The sequence below is a fragment of the Mustelus asterias genome, chromosome 12 (genome assembly GCF_964213995.1).
Source record: "Mustelus asterias chromosome 12, sMusAst1.hap1.1, whole genome shotgun sequence".
Classification (NCBI taxonomy): Eukaryota; Metazoa; Chordata; class Chondrichthyes; order Carcharhiniformes; family Triakidae; genus Mustelus; species Mustelus asterias.
This window is the reverse complement of record NC_135812.1, coordinates 60104978-60121922: the sequence shown is the minus strand read 5'-3', so window position 1 is coordinate 60121922 and position 16945 is coordinate 60104978. Positions and strand designations below refer to the sequence as shown.

Below are 16945 nucleotides of genomic sequence, written 5' to 3'. Positions count from 1 at the left end.
ACATCTTCTCCGGAGCCTTCAACATGTCATCACTGAAGACGAAGATCTCGCCAAGGCCATCCCCACACCCCCACTTCTTGGCTTCAAACAACCGCACAACCTCAAACAGACCATTGTCTGCAGCAAACTACCCAGCCTTCAGGAGAACAGTGACCACGACACCACACAACCCTGCCACAGCAATCACTGCAAGACATGCCAGATCATCGACACGGGTGTCATCATCTCACGTGAGAACACCATCCACCAAGTACACGGTACATACTCTTGCGACTCGGCCAACATTGTCTACCTGATACGCTGCAGGAAAGGATGTCCCAAGACATGGTACGTCGGCGAGACCATGCAGACACTACGACAACGGATAAATGGACACCGCTCGACAATCACCAGGCAGGCGCGTTCTCTTCCTGTCGGGGAACACATCAGCAGTCGAGGGCATTCAGCCTCCGATCTTTGGGTAAGCGTTCTCCAAGGTGGCCTTCAAGAACAGAATCGCAGAGCAGAAACTGATAGCCAAGTTCCGCACACATGAGGATGGCCTCAACCGGGATCTGGGGTTCCTGTCACACTACCTGTATCCCCCACGACTTGCCTGGGCTTGCAAAATCTTACTAACTGTCCTGGCTTGAGACAATTCACACCCCTTTAACCTGTGCTTAACCCTCTCTGCACTCGCATTGTCTGTGCCTGTAAAGGCTTGATTACCTGTTAAGACTCACATTCCAACTATTATCTTGTAACTGAGTCTGTGTCTACATATGCCCTATTTGTGAACCCAACTCTCCACTCACCTGATGAAAGAGCAGCACTCCAAAAGCTTGTGCTACCAAATAAACCTGCTGGACTTTAACCTGGTGTTGCAAGACTTCTTACTGTGCATATCCCGTGAACAAAGGGGGGGGGGGGAGAGAAAAGTGCAAGACTAGATTGAGATTTTTGATCACCATCTTTTAAAGCCAGCTTTATCCCATTTATTTCAAACGGGTTAATGCCAGTGATGAAATAATACTAATTGAAAAGTGCATGTTCTAGAGTGATGGGATTCACATGTGTCCCTCAATTACTGATCTATCCATGTTGCTTTAGTGGAGTGCTGAGTGGCCAGACAACCTGGGGCAGCAGTGCAGACTGCCCTTCAGTTTGGCTGCAATTAGTGAGGACCTGGATTGTTTGGTGGGTGTAAAGGAGAAGGTAGAGGCATTGTATACAAAAAGGCACCATTGTGCACTAAACAGGCCGGCAAGTAACGAACAGTCTCTTGCACAAATTATCCAGAAGGATTGAACAGCCAGTGGAACTGCAACCCATGTAGATGCCAGGGAAGGAGAGAAAGAAACACGCCACAAGAGGAAACAAAAGTAGGAAAATTGAAACATTTAAATACCATCAGAGCTCCAGCTGTTCCGTCTGCTACCATGTTTGATGGGCGTGGTCCCTGGTAAATCATAGGAGGTGAAGATGGCATTCTGACCTGGCACCTGAACCAACTCAATGCACTTGCCATTCAACTCAGAGGACAGGTTGCAGTGCATTGGTTTATAGGCAAAAGCAGAGCAGTATCCGGAGAGACAGGCACGGAGGTAGAAATCCAGCACTTTTTTCCTGTAACACCAAAGAAACACAAGAGTTCGTTAAAAAGACACAACTTCAAAATGACTGACAATAAGCATATTTATGCCACAAACCACAATCTTATTAAATTCACTGTACAATCGGTGTTTTTCCAGAACTTGAAAGCAGTTAAGCCAACAATGACTGTAAATCTAATGCGCACAGGGTTTTCACTCCTGATGAAGTGTCCAGTTTTAGTAAACTGCTATCTCAAACCTGCTCAGGAGTGTTGAGAATCTACGATTTTCTAACGTACTAAAATTTGCATTTACAGAGCTTTACTTTGCACTGAAATACCTCAAAGCCCTTGCAAACTAATAATTGAAGGAGCAGAAGTGGCTGTGATTAAAAAGATCTTGCAGTTACACAGCACCTCATCACATCTCTCTACCTGCTTCAGAAAAAGATAAAATCGCCATAGTCCCAGATGACCATAGGCTGTCCTACGCTTTGAGGGGGAGAGCTGACTGGTGATGATTTAGTAAGAAGTTTAACAACACCAGGTTAAAGTCCAACAGGTTTATTTGGTAGCAAAAGCCACACAAGGGCCACACAAGATTTAGCCTGAGGGTCACCACACCCTCAGGCGAGGGGCAAGGTTGAGAAGTCGGGGCTTCATGAATAGCCTCAGCCGATACAGGAATTGAACCCACTCTGCATCATGAACCAGCAGTTCAGCCAACTGAGCGAAGCCGACTCCTCTACTTAAACATTACTTGATATGTAATTGTACTTCACTGTTTGATAAAACGTCATGGAATGCCCTGAGAATGTGAAATTCGCTCTATAATGTCAATTTCTTTCTTTCCAGAAACTTTTCAGTTTCACACACTATGAATTACTTGGATGTGCAATTTACGTAGTTTTGCTTTATTACGTAACACAGGACACGTGGTGTGGTCTCCTCTGATTGACAGATAGCAAGACAATTGAGCTCCCAACAACTCTCATGACTCGACCACTAATCTTCCAGCTTTTTCTCCTGATCCCTCTTTATTCACAAAGGGTTGGTTGGGGTAGCAACACTGATCATTACTGTACCAGTGCCAGCAGGGTGGGAAAGGAAACGCTGGCACAGTCTTTAGCCAGATTTTAAGCAGATAAAAACACAAAACTGTCACAAGGACCAGCAACCTTAGGGGTGAGGGGGGGGATCAACAACTGGATACATCTGTGGTGTGCTGCTGGCTGACACCAGAGCCAACAAGGATTGGCTATCGGGCAAGGATAACCCTCTGGAGGGTTGTGGCAGAACCAGTACTACGGCCTCCATCACCCTAACATCTATCATACAATGTGAAATGAGATTTAATGACCTCAAAGTCAAGAGGCTACTGCTACATTCATGTGCTCCACCACTGACAGAACCTTCACTTGCCTTACCTGTAATCCTGTTAGCACACAGATGTCTGGGAAACACATGAGCAAACTCTGCAAAAGCTCAGACATCAAGATTAAGAACCAGACAATATACCATGCCTGTCAAGAGGGGTATTGCTGTGTTCAAGGACATTTAAAGGAATAATGGACCACCATCTCTCACTATCATGGGATGCATGCGCTCAAAGGAGAAAGTTTCTCAATCGCTCAAAACCATCTCCCCTCCTATACCTAAAAGCTAAGCAATCACCATATTACAGGAAGGATGTAATTGCTCTGGAGGGAGTGCAGAGGACGTTTACAAGAATGCTGCCAGGGCCAGAAAAGTGCAGCGTGGAGAGTTTGGATAGGTTGGGGTTATTTTCCTTGGAAACAAGAAGGCTAAGGGATATCTTGATGGACAAGATTAAGAGGGGAAGAGATAGAGTGGTCGGGAAAACTTATTTCCCTTGGAGGAGAATTCTGGAACCAGGGGATACAGATTCAAGATAAATGGCAGTGGGTGTAAAGGGAACATGGGAGGAAGAACGTTTTTTACACAGAGGGTGGTGGGTGTCTGGAAAATCATTGCCCGAGTTGGTGGTGGAGGCAGAGACCCTAAATTCTCTTAAAAAGTACCTGGATCTAAACCTTAGGTGCTGTAAGCTACAGGGCTACGGGCCGTGCAGGAAGGTGGGATTAGAAAGGGCACTTGGGTGTCTTCAGGCTGGCATGGACAAGATGGGCCAAGTGGCCTCCTTCTGTGCTGTAACCTATGATTCTATAGTACTAATAACCAACAGCAAAGAAATGCAACTGTGGGAGGTACTACATTATTGGAACCTCTGAGCCTACATGCACAGAAGATCTTGGAACTCAAGGGCAGAGACAAAAGAGGCTGTAGAAAATGGCAAGGTATCGGCAAATAGTCGTTAAGTTTGGAAAGGCTCATCATCACAGGTGGTGTCAGCTTTTGTGCTTCTTCAAAGTACTGCAGTGATCCTATCCCTAGACCCGAGTTCTTCAAGAGGGAATGCCACTGTGCGCAGCTGCACAAATTTGTCAGTGGTCCCTTGCAGGAAGACATTGGTTACTACACTGACAGTCAGAATCTGCTAGATGTTCAAAGACTGAAATGCTGCCAGATAGTACACATGCACAATATTTGACTGTAGTTTATTTGGCAAGTTCACTCTTCATAGCATTAACTATTTCAAGTATGTTAGGAATTAGAGCTACTACAGGGAGCTCAGAGAGCGATGTGTCTCTCAAAATTATCAGAAGTTGTATATTCCTGTTTGGCAGAAGAGTGGTAAGGGAATTGTGGCCAAACCATGGCTTACAAGGGAAATTGGAGATAGCATCAGATTCAAGGAAGAAGCATACAAATTGGCAAGAAAAAGCAATAGACCTGAGGATTGGGAGCAGCTTAAAATTCAGCAAAGGAGGACCAAGGGATTGATTAAGGGGAAAATAGAGTATGAAAGTAAGCTTTTGGGGAATATAAAAACTGACTGCAAAAGTTTCTATAGGTATGTAAAGAGAAAAAGACTGAAAAACAAATGTAGGGTCCTTACAGTCAGAAACAGTAGAATTCATAATGGGGAATAAAGAAATAGCTGAGGAATTAAATTTGTACTTTGTTTCAGTCTTCACCAAGGAAGACATGAATAATGTACTAGAAGTGCTGAGAGAAACACATTTTAGTGAGGAGCCAAAGGAAATCAGCATTATTAGAGAAATGGTTTTGGGGAAATTGATGGTATTGAAGGTGGATAAATCTCCAGGCCTGATAATCTTCATCCCAGAGTACTTAAGGAAGTGACCCTGGAAATAGTAGATCCATTGGTGGTTATTTTCCAAATTTTTTGGACTCTGGACTGGTTCCTACAAATTGGAAGGTAGCTAATGTAAGCCCGCTATTCAAAAGGGGAGGTAGAGAGAAAACAAGTAACTATAGACCAGTGAGCCTAACATTGATACTGGGGAAGTTGCTGGAGCCCATTATCAAGGATTTCATAACTCAGCATTTGGAAGGCAGTGGTGTAATCAGACAAAGTCAGTATGGATTTACAAAAGGGAAATCATGCTTGATGAACCTATTGGAATTTCTTGAGGATGTAACTAGTAGAGCTGATCGAGGAGAACCAGTGGATGTGGTTTATTTAGACTTTTAGAAGGCTTTCGACAAGGTTTCACATAAGAGGCTACTATGTATCGTGAAAGCATGTGGGACTGCAGGTAAATGTCTTGAGATGGATGGAAAACTGGTTAGCAGAAAGGAAGCAAAGAGTTGGCATAAATGGATCTTTTTCTGATTGGCAGTCAGTGACTAGTGGGATTCCACATGGATCTGTGCTAGGACCCCAACTGTTCACATTATATATTAATGATCTGGAAGAGGGAACTGAGTGTATTATCTTCAAATTTGCTGATGAAATGAAGTTGGGTGGGAGGGTGAGCTATGAGGAGGGTGCAGAGATGCTTCAGCGTGATTTGGACAGGCTGTGTGTGTGGACATGTGCATGGCAGATGCAGTACAATATGGATAAACGTGAGGTTATCCACTTTGGTAGCAATAATAGGAAGACAGATTATTTGAATGGGTGTAAATTGAGAGAGGTGGATACTTGGTGAGGCTTTGGTGTCCTCGTGCATCAGTCACTGAAAGTAAGCGCACAGGTAGAGCAGGCAGTAAATGGTATATTGGCCTTCATAGCGAGAAGATGTGAGTATACGGATAGGAATGTTACGCTGCAATTGTATAGGGCATTGGTGAGGCCACACCTGGAGTATTATGTGCAGTTTTGGTGTCCTTATCTGAGGAAGGATGTCCTTGCTATAGAGCAGGGGCCTCCAAACTACGGCCCGCAGCGGGCCACATCCGGCCCGCAGCCAGTAGGGCGGGATGGGATTCCCGCTGCCGAAAACACTCCCGCATCCGGAACCCCGCCGCTGACTCAAGATCCGGACGCAGGGACGGAAGCCACAGGCCGGACATTTGCTGCCGCTCCGCGCGGTGTCTGATGAACCCATGGGAATCCCCGCACTCTTTACCGGCCTATTGTCCAATCAGAGCTGCCGTCTTGTGACTAACAGTTCATTAAACGAATCAGCAATTGAGACATCTGTTATCCAATTGCCGCTCTGCATTGTCTGAGTGACTGCTGCTTTATCCAATCCGTAAGCTCCATCTGTCTGAAATGAGCGAGAACAATGACAATGATGGCGGCAATTCAGACCAATTCAGTTATGGAAGGAAAAAAGAAAAGTGGACAGTGAGTGCCACCTGTTTAATGAAGAATGGGGTGTAAAGTACTTCTTTGTACAAACAGGTGATAAAGCCTTGTGTGTCATATGCAACGAAACTGTTGCAGTTTTGAAGTAGTACAATGTACGTCGGCACTGAGACCAAACATGAACCAAGTTATTCCCAATTCACAGGAACACAGCGTTCGGAAAAATTTGAATCAATGCAACGCAGGTTGCTTTCCCAACAAGCTTTTTTTACGCAGAAGATAACTGAAAATGAAGCTTTAACCAGGGCCAGTTACAAACTAGCTTATGTGTTGGCTAAAAGAGGAAAGCCATTCACCGATGGAGATCTCATCAAAGAGTGTATAATGGAAGCAGTGGAAGAGTTATGCCCAGAAAGAGCAAATCTGTTCAAAATCATCAGTCTTGCGCCAAATACTGTTGCTCGTAGAATTGAGGATATAGGAAGTAATATATTTCATCAAATTGCAGACAAAGCAAGAAATTTTCAGTTGTATTCTCTCGTACTTGATGAATCGACTGATGTGTGTGACACATCACAACTCCTAGTATTCATCCATGGCGTCGGCAGTGAATTTAATGTGACACAAGAATTAGCATCAGTACATGCACAGCACAGTAACTGGAGAAGACATCTTCAAAGAATTGCAAAAAACTGTGTTAGAATATAACCTGGAGTGGAATAAACTGCAATGCATGACAATTGATGGAGGAAAGAATATGTCTGGGGTGAAGAAAGGTTTGGTTGGACAAATCACAAAAGCTTGTGAGGTTGGTGGATTCTCAAAGCCCATGTTTCTGCATTGCATTATCCATCTACAAGCATTGTGTGGAAAATATGTGGATATGTCTTACATTCTGAAACCTGTTGTTTCAACAGTGAATTTCATTCGATCTCACAGGCTTAAATCATTGCCAGTTTCGTGATTTTCTGAAATAAACTGATTCTGAGTTCGGTGATTTGCCTTATTATACAGTTCGATGGCTTAATTGTGGAAAGGTTCTATCACGGTTCTTTCAGCTCAGAGAGGAAATTGGTTCCTTTCTCTCAGAGAAGAATCGACCTGAACCACTTTTATCAAACACTGACTGGTTTTGGAAATTGACATTTTTAGCAGACGTGACAGGCCGTATGAATCAATTGAATCTGAAGTTGCAAGGTGAAACAAATTTGATTTGTGATCTATTCGCGCATGTCAAGGCATCAGGGCAAAACTGATGCTATTTCAAGGACAGCTGAAAGTTCATAACTTGGTTCATTTTCCATGTTGCGAAAAATTTCATGAAGAAAGTGAAGCAGAATTTCCTTCTTCATTTGCAACAGAAATCATTAAGGACTTGCAAAAACAATTTCAGGAATGATTTTCTGATCTTGATGGAAACACAAATGAAATAAAGCTGTTTCAAAATCCATTTGGCTGCAATGTTGAAACGCTCCCAAGTCAGTTTCAAATGGAAATTATTGATCTCCAATCAGATGACATGCTGAAAGACAAGTATAAGGAAGGAAATCTGATCCAATTTCATAAATCTTTGCAGCCTGAGCAGTTTCCAAATTTAAAGCGATTTGCTTGTGGATTTGTATCAGTTTTTGGTACAACGTACCTGTGTGAACAAACATTTTCAAAAATGAAATATGTCAAGTCCAAATATCGAGCAAATTTATCTGATGAGCATTTGAAGTCCATTGTTGGCTACGATTGAAAACTCCAATTGCCAGAATTGTGTAGAAAGGTGCAGACTGAATTTATTTTTGTTCGACCTTTATTAATGGTTCAAGTTTATTTTGAATTTCTTTGCCTTGTTTTACTGAAGTTCTTTCTTGGGGCGTGCTTATTTTTCTTATTGTGTGCCACAAAATTGGACAAATTCTCATTTCAAGTAAACATTTGTAAAATTTCAGCAAATAAAATTAATTAAAAAATGAATAGCCTGCTTTTCTCATCTGCAGTTAAGTAATTGATTATTTTGTCAGAGCATTTGCTAATGTTTGACATTTTTACTCATTATATATCATTTCTCAGTGTAAGCACGGCAATGTTTCTTTGTAATTGTCACATTTCTCATTTGTTCTGAATCATATCATACTGATTACAAAGATGATCCAAAATAAAACTTATTCATTCATTTAAATTTTATTCATTCATTTATAAAACTAATTTTTTTCCTTTGGCCCCCAAAAATGTGTAAAATATACGATGTGGCCCTCGTACTGAAAAGTTTGGAGACTCTGCTATAGAGGGAGTACAGTGAAGGTTTACCAGGCTGATTCCTGGGATGGCTGGTCTGTCATATGAGGAGAGACCAAGTCAGTTAGGATTATATTCACTGGAGTTTAGAAGAGCGAGAGGGGATCTCATAGAAACTTATAAAATTCTAACAGGGTTAGACAGGTTAGATTCAGAAAGAATGTTCCCGATGGTGGGGGGAGTCCACCATTGGGAACATTCGGGGTCATAGTTTGAGGATAAGGGGTAAACCCTTTAGAACTGATGAGAAATTTCTTTCCCCTGAGAGTGGTGAATGTGTAGAATTCACTACCACAGAATGTAGTTGAGGCCAAAACATTGTCTGATTTCAAGAAGAAATTAGATATAGCTCTTGGGGCTAAAGGGATCAATGGATATTGGGGGGGAAATCAGGATATTGAATTCGATGATCAGCCATGATCAAAATGAATGGTAGAGCAGGCTCGAAGGGCCAAATGGCCTACTCCTGCTTCTAGTTTCTATGAAGCACTACAAATAGATTGCAGAAACAAGTTTATGGATGTGAGATGTATAAAGATTGCAGTAAGATTGGTTGAGGTCAAACTGAAAGAGATGGGCTTATTGGACATTTTTCTGCTTCTAAAATTATACATGGATAATGTACATAAAGGTTAAATCTGTGTCTGTCAGCCATCGATTGCTTTTTCACACTGAATAATTTGGAAGAACAAACCTGTCAGAGCCAGACAGTGGATAAATATCTGTTCCATCCCAGAAATCTGTGCAGGCCTCCAGGATGAGGTCAGCTGTGCCATGAGACAGCATCTGGACACTATCTGTGGATGCAAAGAACATAGAAAGAATTGGCAGAAGCTATGCAAATCTTCAATATTTTTGCTCTTTAACAGAGAGAAAAGTTATTCTCGCAGGACGAACATGGAATCTTCCAGATGCATTGGCTGTCATGTTAGATTGAGGTGGTTGTTCTACATCCCAGCATGCACAATGTCTTCGGATAATGTGGTCACCCCAGATCATTCAAACCCAAGTCAAATAGACCCAAATTAAGTTGATAGTCTGAAAACATGTCACATTCTGACACTGATATCCGTACTATTTTGTTAAACATTTTAAGAAGTCATTTACCTTGAACTCTAAGGTGTTAGATGATAATTAATGATTCACAATGCCTAAATCCAACAGATACTACACATTTCTGATGAAAGTCAACAGGACATAGCCATATCTGCTTGAATCACCATGCTTTACTGGCTATGTAATCAGCGAAGAACAAGCCAGATGAAAAGTCCAACAAACCAGTTGATTTTTGCTCACATTGGTTTAGTAGTTCATTTGACGCCACCTTGCACACCATCCAAGTGGATTACAGAATGTCTTAACAGGACAGAGCAGAAAAAATAATAGGTTCCAACCACTTGAATCCACTCACACCGATTTTGCTTTACCCTAACCTTGTGTTGAGTTAGTCTCAAGAAACATGGAATGGAAGTGGGAAGATTTAGTGCAGTGATTCAGTAGCTCTTCTGTCAAGTGGATTTTTGAGTGCCTTTTAAGTACATCACTGTTTCAAGTTCATTAAAAAAACAATCTCAGTATTTTTAACCCATTAATTCTTTGCTATCTTTTCAGTAAATCCTTGTATAATCATCAAGGAAGGTTGGGAAAGAAATTGAAAAGGGAATCAATCTCATGAGAGAAGGGGCTCAGAGCAGTTACTGTCTTAGTTCTTAAAGCTTGTTGACATCAAGTTCAGACATCAGTTTTGTTCAATCACATGTTTAGTCATTCTGCATTTTAATTCCAAGGACTGAGCATGGTTTGAATTAAGTCACATATTGAAAGTTCACTACATTTGGTTTGTTAAGTAGATATTGCAGTTGTACATTCCTTTTCCAACTTAGCAAGATCCAAGACTCAATAAAAGATATTACCAAACAAACTGAAACAAGCAAATACATCTGCACCTTGTCTAGCTGGGCAGTTTCAGACAGCCCTCAAAGAATCGGCTCCTAAATTATATTTAATATGACTTTTCCCTGCATCTACAATAACACTCACCGGTCAATGTATCTCTCACAAAAAGGCTGATCATGTGACTGAGTGGCGGTCGCCTCTTTGTTACATACAGCAGTCGCTGTGGCACAGGTTCTTTGACCATCTCTGCTGTGGGAAGCTGGTACATTGTCAGATGATTCTCTTGCTTGAAGAGCTCTTTGGCCCCAGGAGTGAAGCCTACAAAATAAAAAAGTACCAATTCTAAATAGCCAACATTTCTTGTCCCAGGCTTTTCTTCAGAACGATGGAACTCCTTCCCTTACCTTGTTTTATTCTTTTCAGTCCTGTGAAGGTCCTGCACCATCGGAGCTCCGACCCTTCTCTTTAGTCACTCAGTCTTAAAGTATATTTTAAAAATCATCCGGCTCCTTCAGGTTCTTTTGGTTCAAACCAAAATGTTTTGGTTTATTTAGAGAATGTGGGCATTGTTGGCTAGGCGAACATTTATTGTCCATCCCTAATTGCCTTTGAACTGAGTAACTTGCTGGACTATTTCAGAGTCCACCACAACACTGATTATAGCAAACATGTGCATGTTAGATAACTTAGACAAAGAAAAATTAGTAATTAACCAAGCATTGTTACTGGAACTAGTAATCGAAGGGCTTGGGCAAAGAATTCCAAGACATTCAAAATTCCCCTGGAAAATTGAAGTTAATTAAATCGATCTGAAATAAAACACTAATCTCAGTAATGGTGACAATGAAATCACCAATTTGCTGTAAAAACCCATCCAGTTCAGTAATGTCCATTAGGAAAGGAAATCTGCCACCCCAACCCGATCTGGCCTACGCATGAATCCAGACCTATGGCAATGTGGTTGACTCTTAACGGGGCCCTAGTGAGCCACCCATTTGTTTTCAAGGCATCTTCTCCAGGGTAATTAGGTATGAATAATAAATGCAGCACCGCATCCTGTGAATGAATAAAAAACTTTGAATTTTAACCTGATCCTGTGGGCTCTCCAATAGCTTAATTAACCATGAAAGTGATGGCTCATGACATCATCTGAATCCCTCCAATGACTGTAAAGCACTGTAGGAAACTAAGGCTTTGAAAGTTCTCTCCCTTGGAAGCCATCGAAGGCATTGACATGTAGGCCATAAGGTGGAACCACAGTAGCAAAATGGAGGTTTTTCTAGTTAATCAAGTGTTTTTGGGGAGGTGACTATATCTCTCAGTACATTAATAGACACAATGTCTAACTATAAAGCTTACTACACGATTGGTTTTCAAAGGCTTTGCCGATTGTTATCCTTCTGTACAAATAAGTCAACATGTAATACTAATAGGTTCTATTCTGACCTCTCTGTTAGATGGTCATTTCTGAACAACTACACTTCTGTTCACCCTCCCAATGGAAGTTTTTGTATAAATTGCTTATTGCCGTTTCTGTCAAATATCTGGCAGCCAAGGTTATTTGAGTCCAAACTGTTGGACCCAACTGGAGCTTCATGTTATACCATCATCAATTCAGCCAATTTTACGGGTGAAAAGAAACCTTTCACTTCTGATTGAAAGCAATAGACAGCTCCTTCAAAGCTTCCAACAGCACAGCTTACTAAACAGAATCTGATATTGACCGATCCAAAAATCCATACTGTGTCCTTAGCTTGGCTCAGATGTTACGTCTTAAAACTAATGTATCAAATTATCACCACAAGCCATCTTAGAAATACTAGAACAGTCACATACCTATGAGTCTGGCTAATTCACAGAGTCCCCATGGAATATGAATGGGCACAGCAGAGCCTGATGTTTCCTGCAGGGCGATATTGGACAGGTGGTCGGAGAAGCGGCACATCTGTTCAGTAATGGAGGAGTAGCACAGGTTGAGGAGTATATTGAGGCCCAGTGGTTTCAGTGAGGAGATGTGAAACTGCCAGTTTGAGTCATCAAACTGAATGCTGGCTGGGTTCTGCTGGTCCTGCGACAGGCTCAGCATTTCCAGGTGGTAATCGCAAATGTAATCCTCTGCTTCCAGGCCCAGATCTTCACCAATGCCACTCACCTGAAAGCAATTCAGAACAAAATTAATTTGGCCTTTTCCACATACATTTTGGAGTAAAGTTTGCTGTACAGTTAGTCCACACAATTCATTTCCTTACTTTTATATTATTATAACTCAGTCAGAAAAATGATGATGGGATAAGATAAGGGGGTGTGGAATGGACTGCCTGCAGTGATAGTGGAGTCAGACACTTTAGGAACATTTAAGCGGTTATTGGATAGGCACATGGAGCACACCAGGATGATAGGGAGTGGGATAGCTTGATCTTGGTTTCAGATAAAGCTCGGCACAACATTGTGGGCCGAAGGGCCTGTTCTGTGCTGTACTGTTCTATGTTCTAAGACAGTGAATGAACTACTGTCTGATCACCATGAATATTAATTATTGTAAAATAATAAGCAGAGTTCTCACTCCTCTCAGTACACTGAGCTCTGCTCCTTCCTGTCCAGTCAACCCGTCCTCACAGTATACAAGAACCTTCTGCCTCCTCATATGGCTGGAATCCTCCAGTTCCACCATGGCAACCTAACAGGGCTTCTCCCTTCCTCACACTACTACTCGAGCCCACATGTCCTTCGCTATCAATACAGCTGGGATCCACCCAACCCCCTCACATAATATCCAATGGTCTTTCCCTATTCGCCGGAATACAAATGGATTTGACCGCTCCCCCGCCACCTCCCAACAATATACCTGGGCTCAATTTGCCACTCCTTCACAATAAACATTGGGTTTTGCTCACCACCCACCCTCTCCGCCCACCGATCTTCAAAATACATCCAGCACCTGCTTTCCATCAAACCCCCTTTTCCCAAGCCAATATGCCCGAGGTCCATTACTTACACACAACAATTGCTGATCCTGTTGTTACCTGCGTCATATCATCCTCCCCTCCTTCTGTGTCTTTGCTGAAGCTGACATTGGAACCTGACAGGTGCTTGCACCGCCGATTCTCGCTGCGCTTCCGCGACCGTGGGGTGCTTTCAGTCTTCTCATCTTTGTCCTGTCCCACTTCATTGGCGATGTGTACAAACTCCAGACCAGTGGTGGGTAACAGAGCATCAGCCTCCCTGGGCTAGGCATTAATCAAATACATAGATCAGAAAGTCACATCATTCAAGCGGCATAGAACATACAACACAGGAGGACATGTAACCAATTACACACATGCCAGTTCTTTATTAGAGCTATCTAATCAGCCCCACTCTCCCTACTCTTTCCCAGTATCGCTGATTTTATTTTCCTTTTCAAGTATTTATTCAATTCCCCTTTTAAAGTTACAATTGGATTTGTTTCCGCCACCTGTTCAGACAGTGGATTCTAAACCATAACTTGCTGCACAAAAATAATTCCCAACTCCTTTCTGTTTCCATTTCCCACAAAAGGAAACCCATGCACTCTGATAATGACCCTCCTTGCAGTGGAAACAGTTTCTCCCACTTACCCCATCAAAACCACTCAGTACTTTCTATCCATGGGGTTCATGCTGGCAGCGTTAGAATGCAAAGCTTCATAACGCAAGGCACAACGTTTTTAAATTCTGCACACTTTTCACGAAAATTACACCTACAGACGCCCTCCTGCAGTGAGAAACACAGATTTGCACATCCCTACAACGTAGCTGATGCAGTTAGACCCATCCCACTGGAGCACTGACTGGCCTTTAGGTCCAAGATTGGATCTGCAGTACGGTGTTAGTTGATCTCAGCCAGAGTGGTAGCAGAGGGGCTGTGCTATGCTGCGCTCTGTTCCTCTGTACTAGTGACAAGAGAAATGATCAGCCACAGTCACAAGCCAGCTTGGAAAGTGCATGCGTGGATATCAGATGAAGGCAGGATCTGGCTTGGATGTCAGCTCATGTGATGAAATGATCTGCCAACAATCACATACGACACATAGGCAACTGGGCATGATACGAGTGTGGACCATCCATGGATAACTAAGGAACATAAGGAGGGAATCAAATTGAATGAAAAGACATGAAAAAGGTTGAAGATTAGTGGCAGATTGGGAAAAATTTAGCAACCAGTAGACAATGACAAAAAAAAGGGAGAAAATAGATGGAGAATAAAACCAAAAGTACAAAAATAGACAGCAAGAGCTCATTCTATAAAGGAAGAGTGTAGTTAAAGAGTGGCCCTATAGAAGGCAAACTTGGGGGATTAATAATGGTAACAAGGAAATGGCAGTGATTTTGAACAAATACTTTTCACCATTCTTCACGTCAGAAGACACCAAAACCTGCCAATAATAGTGGAAAATCAGGAGGGAAGAAAAAGAGGTGAGCTTAAAGCAATCACTACAAGGTAAAAGGGAAATTAATGAGACTAAATGCTGACCAATCCAATGGACTGTATCCTAAGGTCTTAAAAAATGGCTGCAGAGATAGTGGATGATATTTTCCAAAATTTCCTAGATTCTGGGAAGCTCCCACCAGATTAGAAAACCAAAAATGTAATGCCCCTAATGAAGAAAGGTGGGAGACAGAAAACATAAAATCTTAGATGTTAGTCAAGGATCTGTTATTGGGAAAATACTGGAATCCATTATGGAAGTAGTAGCAAAACATTATTAAAAAATCATAATTCAATCAAGCAGAATGAACTTGGCTTATGAAAGGGAAATTTTGAACCTTCAAGGAAGAAATGAGCAGGGTGGATGCAGAGTAACCAATAAATGTAGCTAAGCGTGTTAGGGTGATATATTGGCTTGGTTAGAAAACTGGCTAACTAATAGAAAACAAAATAAGGATAAATGGGTTATTTTCAGGTTGGCAAACTGCAACTAGTCGGGATGCCACAGGGATCAGTGCTCAGGCCACAACTATTTACAATCTATATTAATGACTTTGATGAAGGGACAAAGTGCATCAAAGTAGTCAATACAAAAATAGATGGGAGAACAAGTTGAGGAGAACACCAAGAGTCTGCAAAGGAATACAGACAGGTTAGGTGGTTAGCACTGCTGCCTCAGCTCCAGGGACCCGGGTTAAAATCCAGCTTGGTTGACTGTCTGTGTGGAGTTTGCATGTTCTATTGTGTCTGCGTGGAGTTTGCATGTTCTATTGTGTCTGCATGGGTTTCCTCTGGGTGCTCCGGTTTCCTCCCACAGCCCAAAGATGTGGAGGTTAGGTGGATTGGCCATGCTAAATTGTCCTTGTGTGTTCAATGATGTGGATAATAGGTGGATTAGCCCTGGTAAACGTGCAGTGTTACGGGAATAGGGCGGAGGGGAGGGCCTGGGTGGGATGCTCTTTCAGAGAGCTGGAGCAGACTCGATGGACGAAATGGTCTCTTTCTACACTGTAGGGGTTCCAAGTGAATGGGCAAAGAATTGGCAGATGGAGTATTGTGTGAGAAAATGGGAAGTTATCCACGATAGTAGGAAGAATACAAAAGCTAAATATTATTTAAATAGAGAACAGCTATGGAATGCAGTTGTACAGGTGGATCTGGGTGCCTTTTAAAATGTTGACATACAGGTACAGGAGGGCAAATGGAATGTTGGCCTTTATTGAAAGGGGAATAAAGTATTAAAGTAGGGAAATCTTGCTGCAACTGTACAGGGCATTTGTGAGACTGCAGGTTTGGTTTCCTTATTTGAGGGACATACACGTATTGGAGGCTGTTTAAAGAAGGTTCCCTAGGCTACTTCTGGAGGCTCTGGGTTAATGAGAAGAGGTTCAGTAGATTGGGCCTAAAGGCATTGGAATTTAGAAGAATAAGAGGTGATCTTATTGAAACATAAGTAGATGCTGGGAGTGTCTTCCCCCCCCGAGGGAGTCCAGAACTAGGTCAGCTTCAGAAAAAAGATCATCCATTTAATATGGAGAGGAGGAGGAGTTCCTTCTTTCAGAGTAATGAATCTCTGGAATCAGCTACCTTAGAGAGCTGTGGAGGTTGGTTCATCGAATAGAAAGGCAGATTATTTCAATGGGTGTAAATTGAGAGAGGTGGATACTCTGAGACCTTGGTGTCCTCGTGCATCAGTTGCAGAAGGCAAGCGCGCAGGTACAGCAGGCAGTAAAGAAGGCAAATGGTATGTTGGCCTTCATAGTGAGAGGAATTGAGTATAGGGATAGGGATGTTTTACTGCAATTGTACAGGGCATCGAAGAGGCCATACGTGGAGTATTGTGCAAGGTTTTGGTGTCTTTATCTGAGGAAGGATGTCCTTCCTACAGAGGGAGTACAGCAAAGATTTACCAGGCTGATTCCTGGCATAGCATAGGTCTGTCATATGAGGAGAGACTAAGTCAGTTAGGATTGTGTTCATTAAAGTTTAGAAGTTGAGGGGGAATCTCAGAAATTTATAAAATTCTTACAGGATTAGACAGGGCAGATCAGAAAGAATGCTCCCGATGGTGGGGGAGTGCAGAACTAGAGGTCATAGTTTGAGAA

At 42.3% G+C, this 16945-nt stretch overlaps 1 protein-coding gene across 3 annotated transcripts in view; it reads right to left on the bottom strand.

Moving 5' to 3' along the window:
- tmem94 (transmembrane protein 94) overlaps nt 1–16945 on the bottom strand; it is a 108068-nt gene that overhangs the window by 40864 nt on the left and 50259 nt on the right. For all 3 annotated transcript variants that reach the window (XM_078225309.1, XM_078225312.1, XM_078225313.1), the window contains 5 exons: nt 13418–13621; nt 12231–12546; nt 10539–10712; nt 9193–9295; nt 1388–1605 (listed from right to left, as the gene is read on the bottom strand). In XM_078225309.1, coding sequence (XP_078081435.1) covers nt 1388–1605; nt 9193–9295; nt 10539–10712; nt 12231–12546; nt 13418–13621 — 1015 coding nt within the window. The remainder of the gene's footprint in view (nt 1–1387; nt 1606–9192; nt 9296–10538; nt 10713–12230; nt 12547–13417; nt 13622–16945) is intronic.